Genomic DNA, 22661 nt, shown 5'->3' with positions numbered 1-22661 from the left:
CACTATACAAGAAATAGTTAAGTGTCAGAATTAAGTTTAGAAGGTTCTCAACAAATTGATTATGTTGGTTCAATAATCTGCCCCTCTGTCTTAGGAAATGCCTTACTGCTTTCAGACCCCCCTGGTGCGATGTGGAACTATACAGAGCCTCTATATCAACGCTAGCTATCATTGTATGTTGTTCAACACTGATGCCCTCAATATGATGTAGCGAATGGATGTAGTATTTCATCCACATAGACGCTAGCATTCTGTGTTAGATTGTCTATTCCCGAGACGATGGGTCTCCCTTTTAGTGTATAAAACGTTGCTACCTTAGGATGACTCTGAAACATATATTGATATTCTGTGGGGCTAACACAACCCATTTCCATAGCATGAAACAGTAGCCTTTTCAAGACATTGACGAATGCATTGGTGGGTTCTGAGTCTAGTGTTGTGTATGTGTTCTTATTCTTCAATAGTTTTAGGCACACCTCGATGTAGTTATCACGTTGCATAACAACATTTCCCCCTTTGTCAGAGGGCTTAATAATTAATTCAGAGCCATTTCCAGGTACTTTTAATGATGCTAATTTAGCCAATTGCAGTGGGTTCCCTCACACTGAGCATTTTTGTGTGCGCATTTATGACAGTGTTAATTGAGAATACCGGGAACTAATTAGGTTGCTGAGCTGTTCCAAACTGGCATGGTTGTGTCTTGCTCTGTTGTGAACGGGCCCGGAAGCGCAAAAAAGTAGAGTAAGCAATGCAAATATGCTTGAGATAGCACTCTATTCACAGCACAATCACATCATCATCTTGTTAACATATCTACACATACGCTCATCTACACAAACTCCATATATTAAGCGGTTTTGTAGCAAAACGATAGTGCTACAAATCACATGTATGTGGAGCCCATGTTTTTCTATGGGTCCCTCCACATGAGCGATATTTTGTAGCCTGTGACTTTGTAAGACTATAAAATCGTGGCATACTTTTTTTTTTTGTAGCCCATGTTTCCCCATGGAGCCTTCCTTTGTGATGTATTGCACAAAAACGCATTTTTTGTGTGATGCCATGCAACTTTTACAGTAGGAAATCCTACTATAAAAGCCCTAAACTCATCCCTAGCTGCATAAAGAAAATAAATAATAATAATACATCACCTAAAGAGGTGCTGTCATATTTGGAGGGTGTCTTCTCTTTACCTCTGGCACTTGTCTTTAGTCTTTTGCCAGCCCTTTCTGGATTGGAGGATCAAAATTCCCGCCTCTAGTAAGGGCTGGCTGTGATTGTTTCATGAGCGCTGGGGCTCAGCCAATCAGAGCCAGCGCTCAATGAACCAATCACAGCCCTTCAATGAATGAATGAATGGCTGTGATTAGTTCATCAAGCACCGGCTCCAATTGGCTGAGCCACGGCGCTCGTGAACCAATCCCAGCCAGCCCTTCCTGGAGGTGAGGATTGTGTTCCTCCAGTCCAGGAAGGGCTGGCAGAAGACTTCGAGCCAATGCCGGAAGGCTTCTGGGGAGAAGACGCACCAGAGATGACAAGGCATCTTAGGTAATACTATTATTTTTAGTTTTTTTTTACTGCAGCTAGGGCTTATTTTCAGGGTAGGACTTATATTGCAAGCCTCCCCCTTTCCCCCCTGAAAATCCTTGCACGGGGTGCTACAAAGTCATGTGACTTTGTATCACCATGTGCGACTTTGTAGCAACACAAAATCACGTTATCACTTCAATAAAATGCAGTGATACCGCATTGGCCACTGATGTAATATCGCTCCGATTTTCTTGCTTCGAAATCGCATTGCCCGTATGGATGTGGCCTAATAGTCACTTAATTAGAGAAAGATTTTACTGCCATGAATTACAAACAAAACTTTCTACCATTCTGTTGCAGATTGGACTACAATGAGGGCACAGAATTTATTCTGTATTTTTATTTTACACCTCAACAGTTTAAAAAAAATGTTGTGTGAAAGCATTATAATGAAAAAGTGTCATCAACTGCGAGTGGTAGACTGTGTATACAATCGACAAAAAATGGTGTACAAGAGGTAGCCTAAGGAAAAGACGTGTTAGTATATTTTTGTTTAGTATCAGCTAAGTAATATATATATATAATATATATATATATTTTTTTTTTAATTTTTTTTTTTTTAAGGGGAACTTGTCAACAGCTATGAGCACCATAATCTAAATTATGGTGCTCATAATACAGGTTCTTAGAAGCCTCGGTAGGGCTTTTTTTTATACTTACCTGCCTACCGGTGCCTGCACTGTCTCTCCCATAAGTATACATAGACCATGCATTCAGAGTGTGGACGATGTCAGTGGACTCAAAGCTACAGGTTTCTTTTAAATTTTATTTTCTTTGAGACTGCTTTGAATTTTACTCAAACTTTCTATATGTTTTAGTTTAGCCATTGAATTATTTGATTATGACTGTTAATTTTCCACTAATATTCATCAGAACCTAATTAACAGAAGATATCTACATGTACAAATAAAGTGGATACATTGGTTTACAGTATTTTATTTATCTTCAGGATTTTGCCTTAGCTGCCCTGAACAAGTGGAAAAGAATGATCCTGAACTGCTGAATATGCTGAAAAAATTCATTGAGGAGTATAATTCACAGAGCAACCACACAAACCTTTATAAAGTTCAGAGCATTGCGACGGCTTCAAAGAGATTGGTAAAGTATTCCTTCACACCTGGTAACATAGGCTCACACCATCTCCACAGACAATGTTTAGCTCATAGCTGGAATATTTACCCAATGTAAATGTCAAAATCGAACAAACCCACAGACTCATAAGCCAAAAGGGTTGGTATACTTTTGTCTCCACTCTTTTAAAAAGTCATCTATGCTTTTCAAAAAAAAAATCAAAAAAATCAATACTTACTAGAGATGAGCGAACGTACTCGTCCGAGCTTGATGCTCAATCGAATATTAGGGTGTTCGGGATGCTCGTTACTTGTAATGAGCACCACGCGATGTTCGGGTTACTTTCACTTTCATCTCTGAGACGTTAGCGCGCTTTTCTGGCCAATTGAAAGACAGGGAAGGCATTACAACTTCCTCCTGTGATGTTCCAGCCCTATACCACCCCCCTGCTGTGAGTGGCTGGCGAGATCATTTGTCACCCGAGTATAAAAATCGGCCCCTCCCGCGGCTCGCCACAAATGCGTTCTGAGATAGCTGAGGGAAAGTGCTATAGTGTTGGAGCTGCTATAGGGAGAGTGTTAGGAGTTAGTGTAGGCTTCAAGAACCCCAACGGTCCTTCTTAGGGCCACATCTAACCGTGTGCAGTACTGTGGAGGCTGCTGTTTGCAGTGGTGCACATTTTGTTTTTTTTTGGTATATCGGCCGTGCAGAGCATTGCGCCCTGCAGTAATACTACAGGGACAGAAGTGGTGGTTAGGCAGGGAGAGTGTTAGGAGTTAGTGTAGGCTTCAAGAACCCCAACGGTCCTTCTTAGGGCCACATCTAACCGTGTGCAGTACTGTGGAGGCTGATTTTTGCAGTGTTGCACATTTTTTTTTTCCAAATCGGCTGTGCAGAGCATTGCGCCCTGCAGTAATACTCCAGGGACAGAATTGTGTAGGCAGGGCCAGAAGACATATATTAGTCATTGAATATACGCAGTGGGCCTTTCCTTAAAAAAAAAAGGGCAAAAAATCTATTTGGCCTGCCTGTCACAGTGTTCAGCGTTCTGGGTACGTGTGTGCTGGGTGTAGACCGTAAAAAAAATCATACGCAGCCAGCAAAGTTTAACAGCAGGCTTGCGCCAATTTATTTCCTGCCTGTGAAATCACCGCTCTCTTGCAGTTAATAACAGTGCAACACTGCAGTTCTGTGACATACTGCAGGGCCCGAAGACATATATTAGTCATTGAATATACGCAGTGGGCCTTTCCTTTAAAAAAAAAGGGCAAAACATCTATTTGGCCTGCCTGTCACAGTGTTCAGCGTTCTGGGTACGTGTGTGCTGGGTGTACAACTTAAAAAACATCATACGCAGCCAGCTAAGTTTATCAGCAGGCTTGCGCCTATTTATTTCCTGGCGTTCCGTAAGCGAAGTCAGCCTCCAACCACAGGCCAATAAGCGGCACATTTACTTACAGCGTTCTGTTTCATAATTACTGGTAATACAGCATGCTGAGGGGTAGGGGTAGGCCTAGAGGACGTGGACGCGGCCGAGGACGCGGAGGCCCAAGTCAGGGTGTGGGCACAGGCCGAGCTCCTGATCCAGGTGTATCGCAGCCGACTACTGCGGGATTAGGAGAGAGGCATGTTTCTGGCGTCCCCACATTCATCGCACAATTAATGGGTCCACGCGGGAGACCTTTATTAGAAAATGAGCAGTGTGAGCAGGTCCTGTCGTGGATGGCAGAAAGTGCTTCCAGCAAGCTATCGTCCACCCACAGTTCTGCGCCGTCCACTGCTGCAAATCCGAATCCTCTGGCTGCTGCTCCTCCTTCCTCCCAGACTCCTCATTCCACTACAATGACACATTCTCAGGAGCGGGCAGACTCCCAGGAACTGTTCTCGGGCCCCTGCTCAGATTGGGCAGCAGTGGTTCCTCTCCCACCAGAGGAGTTTATCGTGGCTGATGCCCAACCATTGGAAAGTTCACGGGGTCCGGGGGATGAGGCTGGGGACTTCCTACTGTCTCAAGACCTTTCAGTGGGTGAGGAGGACGATGATGATGAGACACAGTTGTCTTTCAGTCAGGTAGTAGTGAGGGCAGTAAGTCCGAGGGAGGAGCGCACAGAGGATTCGGAGGAAGAGCAGCAGGACGATGAGGTGACTGACCCCACCTGGTTTGCAACGCCTACTCAGGACAGGTCTTCAGAGGGGGAGGCAAAGGCAGCAGCAGGGCAGGTTGCAAGAGGCAGTGCGGTGTCCAGGGGTAGAGGCAGGGCCAGACCGAATAATCCACCAACTGTTTCCCAAAGCGCACCCTCGCGCCATGCCACACTGCAGAGGCCGAGGTGCTCAAAGGTCTGGCAGTTTTTCACTGAGAGTGCAGACGACCGACGAACAGTGGTGTGCAACCTTTGTCGCACCAAGATCAGCCGGGAAGCCACCACCCACAGCCTCACCACCACCAGCATGCGCAGACATATGATGGCGAAGCACCCCACAAGGTGGGACGAAGGCCGTTCACCGCCTCCGGTTTGCACCACTGCCTCTCCCCCTGTGCCCCAACCTGCCACTGAGATCCAACCCCCCTCTCAGGACACAGGCACTACCGTCTCCCGGCCTGCACCCACACCCTCACCTCCGCTGTCCTCGGCCCCATCCAATGTCTCTCAGCGCACCGTCCAGCCGTCGATAGCGCAAGTGTTTGAGCGCAAGCGCAAGTATGCCGCCACGCACCCGCACGCTCAAGCGTTAACCGTGCACATAGCAAAATTTATCAGCCTGGAGATGCTGCCGTATAGGGTTGTGGAAACAGAGTCCTTCAAAAGTATCATGGCGGCGGCGGCCCCGCGCTACTCGGTTCCCAGTCGCCACTACTTTTCCCGATGTGCCGTCCCAGCCCTGCACGACCACGTCTCCCGCAACATTGTACGCGCCCTCACCAACGCGGTTACTGCCAAGGTCCACTTAACAACGGACACGTGGACAAGCACAGGCGAGCAGGGCCACTACATCTCCCTGACGGCACATTGGGTGAATTTAGTGGAGGCTGGGACAGAGTCAGAGCCTGGGACCGCTCACGTCCTACCCACCCCCAGAATTGCGGGCCCAAGCTCGGTGGTGGTATCTGCGGCGCTGTATGCTTCCTCCACTAAAGCACCCTCCTCCTCCTCCTCAACCTCTGTCTCGCAATCAAGATGTGTCAGCAGCAGCAGGACGTCGCCAGCAGTGGGTGTCGCGCGGCGTGGCAGCACAGCGGTGGGCAAGCGTCAGCAGGCCGTGCTGAAACTACTCAGCTTAGGAGATAAGAGGCACACGGCCCACGAACTGCTGCAGGGTCTGACAGAGCAGACCGACCGCTGGCTTTCGCCGCTGAGCCTCCAACCGGGCATGGTCATGTGTGACAACGGCCGTAACCTGGTGGCGGCTCTGCAGCTCGGCAGCCTCACGCACGTGCCATGCCTGGCCCACGTCTTTAATTTGGTGGTTCAGCACTTTCTGAAAAGCTACCCACGCTTGTCAGACCTGCTCGTAAAGGTGCGCCGGCTCTGCGCACATTTCTGCAAGTCTCACACGGACGCTGCCACCCTGCGCACCCTGCAACATCGGTTTAATCTGCCAGTGCACCGACTGCTGTGCGACGTGCCCACACGGTGGAACTCTACGCTCCACATGTTGGCCAGGCTCTATGAGCAGCGTAGAGCTATAGTGGAATACCAACTCCAACATGGGCGGCGCAGTGGGAGTCAGTCTCCCCAATTCTTTTCAGAAGAGTGGGCCTGGTTGGCAGACATCTGCCATGTCCTTGGAAACTTTGAGGAGTCTACCCAGGTGGTGAGCAGTGATGCTGCAATCATTAGCGTCACCATTCCTCTGCTATGCGTCTTGAGAAGTTCCCTGCAAAGCATAAAGGCAGACGCTTTGCGCTCGGAAACAGAGCCGGGGGAAGACAGTATGTCGCTGGATAGTCAGAGCACCCTCCTGTCTATATCTCAGCGCGTTGAGGAGGAGGAGGAGGAGCATGAGGAGGATGAGGAGGAGGGGGAAGAGACAGCTTGGCCCACTGCTGACGGTACCCATGCTGCTTGCCTGTCATCCTTTCAGCGTGTATGGCCTGAGGAGGAGGAGGAGGAGGAGGATCCTGAAAGTGATCTTCCTAGTGAGGACAGCCATGTGTTGCACACATGGCTGACTTCATGGCTGACTTCATGTTAGGATGCCTTTCTCGTGACCCTCGCGTTGCACGCATTCTGGCCACTACGGATTACTGGGTGTACACACTGCTCGACCCACGGTATAAGGAGAACCTTTCCACTCTCATTCCCGAAGAGGAAAGGGGTTCGAGAGTGTTGCTATACCACAGGACCCTGGCGGACAAGCTGATGGTAAAATTCCCATCCGACAGCGCTAGTGGCAGAAGGCGCAGTTCCGAGGGCCAGGTAGCAGGGGAGGCGCGCAGATCAAGCAGCATGTACAGCACAGGCAGTGCAACACTCTTTAAGGCCCTGGACACCTTTATGGCTCCCCATCAAGACTGTGTCACCGCTCCCCAGTCAAGGCTGAGTCGGCGGGAGCACTGTAAAAGGATGGTGAGGGAGTACGTAGCCGATCGCACCACCGTCCTCCGTGACGCCTCTGCCACCTACAACTACTGGGTGTCGAAGCTGGACACGTGGCCTGAACTCGCACTGTATGCCCTGGAGGTGCTTGCTTGTCCTGCGGCTAGCGTCTTGTCAGAGAGGGTGTTTAGTGCGGCTGGGGGAATCATCACGGATAAGCGTACCCGCCTGTCAACCGACAGTGCCGACAGGCTTACACTCATCAAGATGAACAAAGCCTGGATTTCCCCAGACTTCTCTTCTCTACCAGCGGACAGCAGCGATACATAAGCAATACGTAGGCTGCACCCGCGGATGCAAGCATCGTTGTCTATCAGCATCAAGAACGGGGACATTTTTGCTTCATCAATCTGTGTATAATATTCCTCCTCCTCCTCCTGCTCCTCCTCCTGAAACCTCACGTAATCACGCCGAACGGGCAATTTTTCTTAGGGCCACAAGGCTCAGTCATATAATTTTTCGAAACAATTTTTTAACGTTTCAATGCTCCTTAAAGCGTTGAAACTTTCACCTGAACCAATTTTTATTTAAACTGGGCTGCCTCCAGGCCTAGTTACCAATTAGGCCACATTAACCAAAGCGATTAATGGGTTTCCCCTGCCATCTTGGTTGGGCATGGCCAATTTTTCTGAGGTACATTAGTACTGTTGGTACACCAATTTTTTTGGGCCCTCGCCTACAGTGTAATCCTTGTAATTTTTATGGGCTTCGCCTGCACTCATGGTACAGCAAGGTGTGTGGGGTTGGCCTACACTTTTGCTACATAAATGTAACTGGGGCCTTGTCTATAATGCAGCTACTGAAATGTGAAAGAGACTGTTATCTCCCTAAACTGCTGCAATGGGAATGTTACTGTGGCCTGCCTTGACTGCTACTACTAATGAAATGGAACTAAGACTGCGCTCCCAATATACTGCTGCTTCGGAATTGTTACTGGGGCCTGTCTAGGCTGCTACTATTACTGAAATGGAACTAAGACTGGGCTCCTCCTATACTGCTGCTTCGGAATTGTTACTGGGGCCTGTCTTGAGTGCTACTATTACTGAAATGGAACTAAGACTGCGCTCCCAATATACTGCTGCTTCGGAATTGTTACTGGGGCCTGTCTAGGCTGCTACTATTACTGAAATGGAACTAAGACTGGGCTCCTCCTATACTGCTGCTTCGTAATTGTTACTGGGGCCTGCCTTGACTGCTACTACTAATGAAATGGAACTAAGACTGCGCTCCCAATATACTGCTGCTTCGGAATTGTTACTGGGGCCTGTCTAGGCTGCTACTATTACTGAAATGGAACTAAGACTGGGCTCCTCCTATACTGCTGCTTCGGAATTGTTACTGGGGCCTGTCTTGAGTGCTACTATTACTGAAATGGAACTAAGACTGCGCTCCCAATATACTGCTGCTTCGGAATTGTTACTGGGGCCTGTCTAGGCTGCTACTATTACTGAAATGGAACTAATACTGTGCTCCCACTATAATGCTGCTAGTGATATGTTAGTGGGGCCTGTCCCTAATGCTACCACTGAAATGTTACTAATTCTGGTCTCTGCCTATACCGCTGCTAATGGTATGTCCCTGGGGTGTGGAAACAGAGGCTTCCCAAAGACATGATGGGGGCGAGGCCATTTCCCACCAACGCTGTTACTGTTAAGGTGCATATAACCACGGACACGTGGAGAGGACACGTAGTGCCTCAAAAACATCCCCCTCCTCCTCCAACAATGAAAACATTCTTGGCAAATACCTTTGCATTGGTCCGTCTGGTGGCAGTCCAAGAATTACACCTTTAACGACAGAACAAGAGAGCCCCACCACCATCCCACCGCCACGGCCCACTTAATCCTGGCCACATTCCGAAAACCAACTAAATAAAACCGCGCTACTAGGTCCGCAGTCACCACCACATTACCACCAACGCGGTTACTGTTAAGGTACATATTACCAGTCTGACTGGGGCATGCACTGTGGGCCGAAGCCCACCTGTATTGTATCTGACGTTACATCAGCTGTGCTGGGCACTGCAATGGGATACATTTATGTACCGCCGGTGGGTTCCAGGGAGCCACCCATGCTGTAGGTGCACACGGAGTTTAACCTACATCTGTCCACTTGTAAAGAACCCTAGTCTGACTGGGGCATGCAGTGTGGGCCGAAGCCCACCTGCATTAAGCACGCCATTACCTCAGCTGTGATGGGCAATGCAATGGGATATATTTATGTACCGCCGGTGGCTTCCTGGCACCCACCCATGCTGTAGGTGCACACGGAGTTTAACCTACATCTGTCCACTTGTAAAGAACCCCAGTCTGACTGGGGCATGCAGTGTGGGCCGAAGCCCACCTGCATTAAGCACGACATTACCTCAGCTGTGATGGGCAATGCAATGGGATATATTTATGTACCGCCGGTGGCTTCCTGGCACCCACCCATGCTGTGGGTCCACACGGAGTTGAACCTACATGTGTCCACTTCTAAAGAACCCCAGTCTGACTGGGGCATGCAGTGTGGGCTGAAGCCCACCTGCATTAAGCACGACATTACCTCAGCTGTGATGGGCAATGCAATGGGATTTATTTATGTACCACCGGTGGGTTCCAGGGAGCCACCCATGCTGTAGGTGCACACGGAGTTGAACCTACATGTGTCCACTTGTAAAGAACCCCAGTCTGACTGGGGCATGCAGTGTGGGCCGAAGCCCACCTGCATTAAGCACGACATTACCTCAGCTGTGATGGGCAATGCAATGGGATATATTTATGTACCGCCGGTGGCTTCCTGGCACCCACCCATGCTGTGGGTCCACACGGAGTTGAACCTACATGTGTCCACTTCTAAAGAACCCCAGTCTGACTGGGGCATGCAGTGTGGGCTGAAGCCCACCTGCATTAAGCACGACATTACCTCAGCTGTGATGGGCAATGCAATGGGATTTATTTATGTACCACCGGTGGGTTCCAGGGAGCCACCCATGCTGTAGGTGCACACGGAGTTGAACCTACATGTGTCCACTTGTAAAGAACCCCAGTCTGACTGGGGCATGCAGTGTGGGCCGAAGCCCACCTGCATTAAGCACGCCATTACCTCAGCTGTGATGGGCAATGCAATGGGATATATTTATGTACCGCCGGTGGCTTCCTGGCACCCACCCATGCTGTGGGTCCACACGGAGTAGAACCTACATGTGTCCACTTCTAAAGAACCCCAGTCTGACTGGGGCATGCAGTGTGGGCCGAAGTCCACCTGCATTAAGCACGACATTACCTCAGCTGTGATGGGCAATGCAATGGGATATATTTATGTACCACCGGTGGGTTCCAGGGAGCCACCCATGCTGTAGGTGCACACGGAGTTGAACCTACATGTGTCCACTTGTAAAGAACCCCAGTCTGACTGGGGCATGCAGTGTGGGCCGAAGTCCACCTGCATTAAGCACGACATTACCTCAGCTGTGATGGGCAATGCAATGGGATATATTTATGTACCACCGGTGGGTTCCAGGGAGCCACCCATGCTGTAGGTGCACACAGAGTTGAACCTACATGTGTCCACTTGTAAAGAACCCCAGTCTGACTGGGGCATGTAGTGTGGGCCGAAGCCCACCTGCATTTAATCTGACGTTAGCTCTGCTGTCCAGGGCACTGCAATGGGATACATTTATGTACAGCCGGTGGGTTCCAGGGAGCCACCCATGCTGTGGGTGCACACGGAATTCCCATTGCGGAGTTGTACCGGGCTGTAACAATTTTAAAAAAAACGCGGTCTGACTGGGGCATGCAGACACCTTGACAGAATGAATAGTGTGTGGCACATAGGTTCCCCATTGCTATGCCCACGTGTGCAGCTCCAGATGGAGGTGGCACAGTATTGGATTTCTCATTGCTTCTGTACAGCATTGTGGACTATCGCCCCGCCCCTTTTATGGGGGGGGCGCTGCCTAGCCATGCCAACCCTCTGCAGTGTGTGCCTGCGGTTCCTCTGGCAGACGCACTTATAAATAGACATGAGTGTGGCGTGGCATGAGGGCAGCTGAAGGCTGTGCAGGGACAGTTTGGTGTGCGCTGTGGACACTGCGTCGTGCGGGGGGGGGGGGGGTTGGGCAGCATGTAACCCAGAAGTGGCAGCGGAGTGTCATGCAGGCAGTGATTGCGCTTTGTTGGAGGTAGTGTGGTGCTTAGCTAAGGTATGCCATGCTAATGAGGGCTTTTCAGAAGTAAAAGTTGTTGGGAGGGGGGGGGGGGGGGGGGCACTCTTGCCGGTATTGTGGCTTAATAGTGGGACCTGTGAACTTGAGATGCAGCCCAACATGTAGCCCCTCGCCTGCCCTATCCGTTGCTGTGTCGTTCCCATCACTTTCTTGAATTGCCCAGATTTTCACACATGAAAACCTTAGCGAACATCGGCGAAATACAAAAATGCTCGGGTCGCCCATTGACTTCAATGGGGTTCGTTACTCGAAACGAACCCTCGAGCATCGCGATAATTTCGGCCCGAGTAACGAGCACCCGAGCATTTTGGTGTTCGCTCATCTCTAATACTTACCTATTCCTCCCCCATTAGTCTTCTTACCGCATCTTCTCCCCGCTGATCTTCTCCTGGCTTCTACAATTCCTCGGGTCGCCTCACCTCAGTTTCTGTCCTACACCTTATCACTCACGAAGAAAAACTTTGATGTTGTGAACACAGAACTTCTGGCCACTAAGGTGGCATTTACAGAATGGAGGCATCTCTTGGAAGGAGTCTATCATCAAGTAATGGTTGTTGCTGACCATAAGGATTTAGAATTTCTTGTACTGCCAAGAGGTTATCTGCGAGACAAGCATGACGGGCCCTGATCTTCTCCAGGTTCAATTTCATTGTGTCCTACCACTCCGGTTCCCAAAATGGCAAGGTAGATGCATTGTCCAGGATATTCTCAGAGCCTGAAGAGAAGCCAAATACAGACCACACGAATTTGTCTCCCCAAAGATTTTTGGAGTATCCTGCCTTCTGAGGACCTCCTAACAAAGCTTCAGGGAGGCTATGAAAGTGGCCCTTTCCCTGAGTCATTCTCCTAAGGATGTGAAGCTTTCTTTCAAGAATGGAGTTTGGGGGCAAGAACACCAGCTATACGGTCCCAAGGATGGTCAACTCGAAGTCCTCAAACTGGTCCATGAATCCAAGCTGGCTGGAAAGACTCTGGAACTTCTGCTTTGTTCCTTCTGGTGGCCCAACTGGAAGAGGGATATGAAGAGGTATGTCTCCTCTTGCGAGGTATGTGCCTGAAAGAAGACAACACAAACTCACCCTCTGGGTTTCCTACAACCTCTTCCAATCCCATCCAGGTCATGAGGATCTATATCAATTGACTTTATAGTGGACCTGCCCCCCTCGAAAGGAATGACTACCATCTTTGTTGTCGTTCACTGACTTACAAAGATGGCTTACTTCATCCCCATAGAAAAGATTCCCACCACTGAGCACACTGCAGAGTCGATATTCCGAAAGGTTTTCTGACTACATAGGTCATATCATCTCGGACAGAGGGGTTCAGTTTACCTTGAAGTTCTGGAGATACTTCTGCATGGCCCTGGGAACTACTGTGAATCTCCCCTATGCCTTTCATCTGCAGTCTAATGGCCAGACTAAGAGAACTAACCAGACTCTGAAGCAATATCTCCGCTACTTCATCTCCCATCTTCAGGACAACTGGGTGGATTATATATCAACAGCGGAGTTCACCTACAACAATGCCCAACACAATTCAACCACTCAGAGTCCATTCTATGCAAACTATGGGATACATCCTGTCTTTATTCTGGACCTTCCTATCAGTACTATTTTCCCGACAGTCGAACACAGACTGATGACATTAGCTGAAACCCAGATGAAGTTGAAGGAGACCTTGCAAGAAGCCCAGAACACCTACAAGAGAGTTGTGGACAGACATTGCCAAGCATCCCCCACCTTCCAAGTGGGCAAAAAGGTGTGGTTATTCACTAAAAATTTAAAATATCAGGCACATTCTCCCAAGCTTGGACAAATGTGGTCTTCCGTTTAAAGCTCCCAAATAGCTTCAGAATCCATCCCGTCTTCCATGTGTCCCTGTTTAAAGCGTTCCAACAGAACATCTTCACTAGAAGATGGCAAACACCTCCCCCACCCATAAAAATACAAGGGCAAAAGAAGTTTCTTGTAGAAAAAATCTTAGACTCCTGTAAGCACCGAGGCAGACTATAGTACCAGGTGCAGTAGCAGGGATACGGGCTGGAAGAAAATTCCTGGAAGCTGGCCTCCAATGTCTATGCCCCTAGGTTGACAAACAGGTATCCAGGGAAACCAGCCCTTGGATGTCTGGAGTTCATCCTGGAAGGAGGTTGGTTCTTTTAAGATCACGAAGAGCATTAACCCGGTGTCCTTTAGATTGGAGATTCCTAGCTTGTTAAAGATCACTAATGTGTTCCACAAGTCCTTACGTAAGAAAGTGGTGAGTCCAGTACTTAGGTCATCCCCTCCTTCACCGGTGTTGGTGGATGCAATTTAAAGTCAGCCGCATCATTGACTCTCGTCGAGTCAGGAACCCGCTACAGTATCTGGTGCATTAGCGAGGGTGCGGTCCTGAGGAGAGGACTTGGGTTCCGGTATCTGGTGCATTAGCGAGGGTGCGGTCCGGAGGAGAGGACTTGGGCTGAAGTGAATGTGGATTGATAAATTAGGAACTTCCATAAATGGAATCCTGGTAAACCAGGTTCTAAGGGTCTAGAGGCCTCTCCTCGGAGGGGAGGTACTGTGGCGGCTTGTCAGTTGCGACAGCATCGTGGAATGGTTGCCACAACACAGGGTCTGACCCATCACCCGGTTACTATGCAGGACAAGGGTTAATGCATGTTGTGCAGAGATGCTGGCTGCTCTTTCTCAGTTTACTGCATGCCTGAGAGAGGATTTGGGATATGGTTCTCTAGCTGCTCTACCTATCAGCAGCTATGGAGAACTTTATATTCCTACCACACCCACTTACCATTGCTGTTGATTTCAGTTCTTTAGAGGAGTAATTGGAGTAGGTTGGTGCCTCTGTGCTGTGTGAAATACTTCCAAATTCAGATAAGTTCTAGTGATCATTTTTGCTGTTCTTTGTTACCTTTAGGGCTCCCACACACTTGTGTTTTTTTAGCGCTGCGGTTTTTTTTAAACGTGATTGTCAATGGGACTTTCTAATGTTAAAAACGCATCGCAAGTTGCGTTTTTAACATAAGAAAGTCCCATTGACAATCGCGTTAAACGCAGCATTAAAAAAACGCAAGTGTGTGGGAGCCCTTATTGTTTCTTATTGCTGTGTCAGTGCACCTCTCCAGGGGTTCCTGCAAGCGATAGTTAGGGCCCAGGAGAAGACAGCAAAGTTTTTCCATCTTTGGTTCCTGGAGTGGTGTTCACTATCCAGCATAGTTCTGGTGTATTCTTTTTGCATTCTGTGTGCATGTCACCCTGCGTTTGTGCTGTGGCGATGTACGCCCGGCGGATGTGACATAATCAACAGCCTTCCTTTTTCTAAGCGGGTTTCTGTTTGTTGCCTTGCATGTTCATGGATCCCATTGAGGCCTTGTCCAACCAGCTTAGGTCTCTGGCTATTCAGGTTGCTGAGGTTAAGAAACAACACTTAGTAGGACTAGGTTTGGTAAAGGAACTTAAGCTGGAACTGCCAGATTGTTTTTCTGGTAAAAGTCTGGAATTCTTAGAGTTTAAAGAATCCTGCAAACTATGCTTTTTTTTATTTAGATTTTTTTTTTTTAATAACTATGACAAACGCTTTTTTTAAACTTTTATTACCTTTTATTTTTTAAATAATTAATAAAACTTTTTAAAACTAATTCTTACATCTTTTTAGTCCCTACAGGGACATGATCTTGTGATGGTTTAATTGCTCCAGCAGTGGGATGTAATACCAAAGTATTACATTATACCGCGATCTCACAGGCAATCTTTCAAGCCATGCCACAGGCATGTCTTGATAGGCAATCTGCAATGATAGTCCTGAAGACCCCTAGCTGCCATGGCAACTGAATGGCAACCCGCCACCTCATTTAAATGCCAAGGCCAGAATTTATGGAGGCTTTTAGAGGGTTAGCAGCCGTGATCACTGAGAATGCTGATCACATTTTTTGTGGGTGAGTGTCAGCTTTAGGAAACAGCCTAAACCTGCACTGTATGGAGTAGGAGAGGCTCCTGATCCCTCCATACAAACCCTGAACCTCCATGATGTAACTGCACATCATGGAGCGTTAAGGGGTAAAGTGACTGCATATGTTTACTAAAATGGACATTTTGGCAAAGCTGACAGGTCATCTGTCAAGGAGACATATGATGGCGTATAGGGCAGTAACATGGTTGTAGTTCCTATAATCTGCCCATGGTAACAAGCACTGACTGACAATGATAATGCTTACAGGATCAGATTATCTGCTGGGGAATACGAGCGTTACTATGACCGTTCGCCTCCATACATGGCTACACATTTCCCTGATCATACAGAAAGATGTGCAGCTGACCAGGGATCATATATGCTTGTAGAAACTAAACGTTGGCTGATCGTTGGCAGTTTTACAGCCCAATGATCAGGGAAACAAACATTTGTGCCCAACTGTCAGGTTGTGTGAAAGGCCTTTTAGGGACTTGCTTCTATAAATTGTGCTGTGAATGTGTTAAGGACCGTGCTCGGTCACATAACCTTTCAGGTCAAGAGGTCCAAATTAGAACCGTATCTGGATGCATCCCAAAAACCAAGAACTAGACACTGAGACAGTTGTCAGTTTCCTCAGATACGTAGAGAAGAACCACGGCAGGCAACAAGTAGGTCTCTCTGTAGGAGGGCGAATACGTACTGAGCATTTATTCTCCTTTTATAGATTTCCATACAGGAAAGGAATGTCTTGTTAGCCACAACATACATCTCATTGGATTAAGCACAGATTATGAATTATGCATTGTTCGGCAACCGCATAGCATGAGAGAGTCTATGAAATGTCCTTCAAGTCTCTTTTTATCCGGCGTGATCTGGTTCCTCCCTTGTGATTTAGACAGTTGTAGGGTCTTGTTAATACAGTTAGTTCCTTGTCCGAACCTCAAGGCGTGGGTGAGCTTCTACTGATAACAGCTGCACATCAGGCGTCCAGATATGGTTCTCGAAAAAACAGAAACAGATCATGAGATATTGCACCGCGTCATCCTGCCTTAAGCTTATCTCTGCTTTGTATTATTGTTCTACTACGCACAAGCCTATTCACATCTTATAATGCTCCATTTTGTAGCTAGCGTCCATTTTGAGATAGATTCTTTATTTTAATGCACACGTACTTCATCAAATGCAAACTGAAGCAATTTAAATGTAAGAACAAACCACCACAAATATCACGTAGAAGTTTTGATTTTGCAGAGAAAACTAGGACATTCATATTTTATTCTAAAATTATTTTTGCAGATTCTAAATAAGCAGCAATACCAGGTGGGCTTTAATATTCAGGAGACCAATTGTTCCAAATCCGAGCTCAGTGTGCCGAGGGAGGAATGTGACACTGAAGCGCTGAGCGTAAGTTTAAAAATTATATTTGACGAAACAGAAGTGAATTGCTGTTCATTACACCCACATCCCAGAGAGATGTAAGAGAATGTGGAACTTCTGTAGCTAATATTTCTTCAGTGATCTGTTCAAAATGTGCACAAGCATCAGTAGTTATTTCACCAGCTGTCTGGTGAAAGGCCCCCTTACGAGGGCATATTTGTGTAACCAAAATTTGTGTATGCAATGCTAAGAGAATAGAATCTATTGATTTTAATGGGTTTGCTCACGTCATGCAAAAAAACCCGCAGCATGCTCTATTTTCCTCCAAATGACCTGGGCAGGCTAGAGTAGCCTCTGCTACAACTAATCCCCTCGCAACGGACCTTGCTGCCAACCGTACTAACAGGCCTGGGGGCACCACAAGCCGCCCTTGGGGGTGGCTAATAACTGTAAATCAAGGCCAGAAGGGATTTACTGCCCCCCCCCCCCCATTAGCCAAGTCACACAGCACCAGACACTAACCAAATTACACTCCTGGTCCTCTCGACGTTGCTGCACCACTGCTGAGTGTCCCTACAACCTGCGCCTGCAGCGAACCCGCTCCATGAATGCTGGCTGCTGCCGGGAGCTCCGCTAGAACTGCCTCAACGTCTGCCATTCCTGACCCTGCACTCCTCACACTGTAAGGCTGCGGTCAGACGAGTGATTTTTTTTGTGTGCAAAAAATATTATGGCTTTTAGTACCATTGGTTTCCTATGAAGTGGTCACATTTCTGTTTTTAGAGTGCAAAATACTCGCACCTCCAATAGAAAGAACATGCGTGCGTATAATGTGCACTGGTGAGGTTCATGCTGCGTGTAAAGACATCGTGTGATGTCTGTTAATCCCCATGGAGAGTCCCCTTATCACCATGCCGCCCCATTGAAAGCAATGAGAGAAAGGCAACCCCTGCAGCGATGATTTTCGGGGGATGGTTTGAAATACAAGCACAACTCTGAAAATCATCCCTAGCTGTTAGAAAAATAAATAAAAATTTAACTCCCCTCAATGGGGATGGCGTTGCCCCATTGAAAGCAATAGGATGCCGGCACCCCCCCAGTGATTTTTGGGGAAGGGCTTTAAATATAAGCCCTTCCCTGAAATCATCCCTAGCTGTAGTAAAAACAATAAAAATATATATACTCACCTGTCTGCCAGGGCTCAGGCGCGTCTAGCTGCCGCTCTGTTCTCCCTGCACTACTCTGAAGCTTTTCAGCAGGTGGGGATTAAAAATGCAGGGAGAACAAGCAGCGGTTAGGGACGCCTGAGTCCGGCAGTGGCGGACAGGTGAGTATATATTTTTACTACAGCTAGGGAAGATTTTCATGAAGGGCTTATATTTAAAGCCCTTTCCTGAAAATCACTGCAGGGGTTGCTGACAGGCTATTGCTTGGCCCCATTGAGAGCAAGGCTTGTAACCCAAGTTTTTGTTCTTAAATCAGAGCAAAAATTTGGGACAGAGCCTGCTCTCAAGTAAAAAAGCTTGTAGGTTGAGGCACTCTTAACCCAAGGTATCACTGTACAACATATCTACATAACAATTACAGCATAATAGCAATAAACTATTTCCAATTAAATATGTCACAGGTCCCAGAGGTCAGAGTTCCTTTGACCAAAGATAAATAGCCTATACCAAGGATGGACCATGAATGTTGTACTCCAAGAGAACTCCTTTGATACCATTTGGAACCTGTTTATTAATCTGACAGAATGTTACACCAGCAAAATTTATATTACATAAGCAAAATTTAATTATTTTTTTAATGTACAGAATATCCTAAGCATTGTTGTATTTGCCTATTCTATTCATTTTTCCTTCAAAACCCCTCTTCTGCTATGCAGCTAGGTGAAGGCATTGCTAGGAATTTGCTAGAGAAATCCATATTCACCTAACAGCATAACATAAGAGACAGAAGAGGGCAGTCCAGATGTGCCTGCACTGTTCTCTATTGTGCAGCTGCAGACATAACTGTTCCCATTATAACATTGTTTTAATAAATCTTTGCTTTACATTTTATTAATTTTTAACCCTTTATCCTGTTCTGTCCCCCTGCTCTTTCCCATGCTGGTGTTATTATTCTCTGACGGTCTTGGCAGCTGTGTCCCCGGTGGTGCACTGTGACGGAGAAGCCATTCTATGCTACAGACAGTTTCTCTCCTTCACAGCACCTGTTGCTACCTGGACCCAATGAACTGTTTGCCTCTCAATGCATCGGGGGATGACAGAGGCAATGCACTGAAATACAGGTAGTGCATCAGATCCAGCGAGGAGCAGGCGCTGTGAAGGGGAGAAGCTGTCTGCAGCATAGAATAGCTTCTCCTTCACAGTGTGCCGCCGGGGTAAGAGCCGCCGAGACATCGATTAACTTTATTTGTCCTTCTCGATTTTAGAATAAGCAAAAAAAACTGTTTTGTGAAGCAAACATCAATGTTGGAAATGAAACAGTGGACATTCTGCCTGGCTACAGATGTAATGTTTTTGTTCCTAATGTGGTAATTTGAAGAGTTTATTTTTTACTTGCATTCAATTTGTTTGTATACAGTTTTTTGCCTTCATATTTAATCTCATATTGACGAAGAATACACATTTATAGTGGTCACCAAGAGGCCTTATGCCAAGATGGTGCCTGATAAGCATCAAACAGGGGGTTACAGTGCTAGGAAATGTCTGGAATACATAGAGGAGACCTCCAGAGTGTGACAGACAACCAGGTGAGAATGGATGGGAAAATGTGTTTTAGCTGGAGTGACCCTTTAAGTGTGAACAAGACCTCTCTGGTGATAAGCTTTGCAAATACTGAATTGTTGACTATTTTCTTCTTTTAGCCAAATTTAGGCTATTTTATAAAAGTACCTAGGAAATAAAAAATTTCCTGACAATGTATAATTTGTAGTATTCCTAATCAGTATAAACTTTATTTATCCTGATAACAATGTAAAATGAATGTGTGTTTTTTTTCCACAGGGTGTACGTATAACTATTAGAGGTTTCTCACCTCTTCGCAGCATACCAAGTCTTGCTATGTCACAAAGAAGAATATCTTCTTCATTTAAGAATTCAAAGGGAAAGGAGAATGGGCCAAATCATAAAGAGGAGAAGCATGGAAAAAAACAGAAGAAAGATAAAACAGAGAAAGGAGGTAAAAAACATAATGGCAAGCATGATCATTCTTCTGAAGAATCTGCAGAAAACGACAGACCTAAACCAGCAGTCCTACCTAGACCTACGCAGCAAGCAATTCCTCCAGTCCCAGAGATAGACACTAGTGTGCTTGTAACAGCGAGCGAACAAACTAACCCAACCAATGCAGATAATGGTTATAATCCACCATTAACACAGCCTCCTGCACCATTCACACCCAGCCTTTCACACTCTTTGCCACTTTTACCAGCAGTTCCAGGAAAAGAAGAAACATACCCAAATATTCATGAGACCGTTACATCAGTTCTTCCAGTACTTGAGCCTGAAGTTGTCCCAAAGTGTCCAGGAAAGCTATGGCAGCCATTATTGCCCTCTTTACAAATTACTACTGATAAACCCTTTATTCTTGAAGATCTCATACTTGATGATGTTGAGCTACAACTGGAAGGCAAAAAGTGAAAAAAATACCTATTTCTGTAATAAGGGTGTTTGTTATCTTTAACAAGTTTTAATAAAAGTTAAAATGTAGAAAGTATGTGCCGATTTGGTTCTGTATCAATTAATAGCATGGATAAGACCACATTCACATCTGCATTGGAGACTCGTTTTGGAGCATCTGGCACAGATCTGGCAAAAAATCCCAAACTAAATACTGCACCAATATGCACTATTTCACTTGAGAAAATACTGGGGGGCAAAATAGAAGCCGGATGTACACCATTATAGTCAATAGAGTCCATTGGGCACCATTTGATTCTATCATTGGGCAAATTCATTTGGGCAGGGATTCCATTTACCTTCTCCCATCACATAACATCATACAAAAAGTACAAAGTACTCCATGATACAGCACCGCATAAACTGTAGACAACGGCGGCCACAGATAGGAATATTGTTACCTGAGGCGGTTGTTCAGCGACACGAAGCACTGATGAGCCTGTCAGTAAGCAGCAGTGTTCCCAACAGATAAATGATGACCTATATAATCAAGTCAGCAAAAAGGCATAAAAGTGCATATTCAGCGCAATGATAAAAGGAGGACCGAGGCTGAAGTTAAAACAGAAATGACCCAAATCTGGGTTGAAAAACAATGGTCAATGTCACATGATACTCAAAATATCTTTAGCTTGCTAAAATGTTCTTAGGTATCACAGCGTTATAACATCGTAGTAGTCATGTGACTGGTCACATGACTGCAAGAGCATTTAAAAGAGCATAATAAGGGACCTAGCTAAGGTTTCATGCCCACGGCCGGTTCAGATTCCGACTGTGAAATCTCGCAGCGGAATCAGACCCAGTGCCCTGGCAGTGACGCCCAGAGACTCATACTCACTTGTCCAGATCTGTCGTGAGTGTCTTGGCTGGCGCACATGTGCAGTGCAGGGCATGGCGGATTCCTGAGATACTTCTGCAGTACTCACTGTTGACTGCAATGGAAGCCGTCCATGTGATTTTCTGCACCAAATAGAGCATGCTGCGATTCTCCCCCGCGAGCGGAAAATCACAGTTGATTTCCGCTGATCGGCAGGGAAGAATCTTTTAATATAGCAAGGCTATGAACGGACATTGCTGTGGAATTTGCGGCGGGTGTCTGGGTGCGAATTCTGCAGTGAAAATCCGTTTGTGGGCATTGGGCTAAAGAGTGCATGGCTGTATCAGCTCATCCAAATATATTACAAAGAGGTAATAGATAACAACTAAATATAAAATGAAAGCACTGATATCATCTTGGCGGCCATGCAACTAATCACATAACCAACTGTGAAGAAAAACTAGACCGAAAATAATGTAGAAATGTATAATTAAAGGAGAATAACCCATAAAAAATGACAGCTAAAATAGCTGGAGACAATTAATACAGCAAATAACAGTGGAGTTTGCGGCCCCTCTTATTACTGTGCTAAAGTTTTATGCAGGTGTCAGAAAAATTCTGCAGAGTAGGAATGCTTTCAAAAATAGAAGTTTATTTTTGTTAATTAGGCCATGCTCACATAACTGCATTTGAATTGCATATTATGCAGGCTCTGTCAGCCAGTGTGATATGCTTTAGCTCGCTGGCAATCAATACCATTTCCTTACGCAATTCTGCTCACATTAGTATGTGAGAATTGCGTAAACCGCAAGCACAAAATAGAACTCAGCAAGCTCATCAATTTATATGTAGGTTGAAACTCATTAACTGAAACAGAAATAGCATTTGTAGTCTTCACTGGGTGAGGAACAGCCAAAGTCTGCTACAAGGGTGAGGTTGTGGCAGACAGTTTCATGTTATGGGTCATATACTATGGCAATACTGAGCATAGCAACAATATACAAGATATCCAGCAAAAATCTGAAGGTTTATCATCCAGTGTAAAAGGGCCCTAACTCCCTGTGCGGTACGGTATGTCTTCTGATTCGCTCACACATGCAGAAGCTCACCAGTTGTCACTGTGACTATGCTATGGGTTAAACACACTTGTTTGCACAGGCCATGACCCATACCGTTAGATGGGTAATTACTACACACTGAAATTCCATCATTCTACACATATCAGTCATGTATCTACACAGTACTACAAAGCAGTCTTGGCTGTAGTGGTGTATATCCAAGACTGAGCCCATAATTCTTAATCAATAATACTAAAGCATGCTAAAAGAGCATATATACCCAACACAAAAAAGAGAGGCACAAAACTCCAAGAT

General features: G+C 46.4%; 1 protein-coding gene across 1 annotated transcript in view; it reads left to right on the top strand.

Annotated features, from left to right (window-relative positions):
• The window catches only part of LOC136626565 (T-kininogen 2-like), a 51704-nt gene extending 31202 nt beyond the window's left edge, over window positions 1-20502 (top strand). Inside the window, exons 8-11 of the mRNA XM_066601619.1 lie at window positions 2540-2688; window positions 16714-16821; window positions 19226-19327; window positions 19800-20502. Coding sequence (XP_066457716.1) covers window positions 2540-2688; window positions 16714-16821; window positions 19226-19327; window positions 19800-20435 — 995 coding nt within the window. The 3' untranslated portion in view covers window positions 20436-20502. The remainder of the gene's footprint in view (window positions 1-2539; window positions 2689-16713; window positions 16822-19225; window positions 19328-19799) is intronic.
• The last annotated feature ends 2159 nt before the right edge of the window (window positions 20503-22661 follow it).

Source organism: Eleutherodactylus coqui, chromosome 1, assembly GCF_035609145.1.
Source record: "Eleutherodactylus coqui strain aEleCoq1 chromosome 1, aEleCoq1.hap1, whole genome shotgun sequence".
In the NCBI taxonomy this organism is placed as follows: domain Eukaryota; kingdom Metazoa; phylum Chordata; class Amphibia; order Anura; family Eleutherodactylidae; genus Eleutherodactylus; species Eleutherodactylus coqui.
Note: the sequence above shows the minus strand (reverse complement) of the source record. Positions and strands in the feature narration are given on the sequence as shown.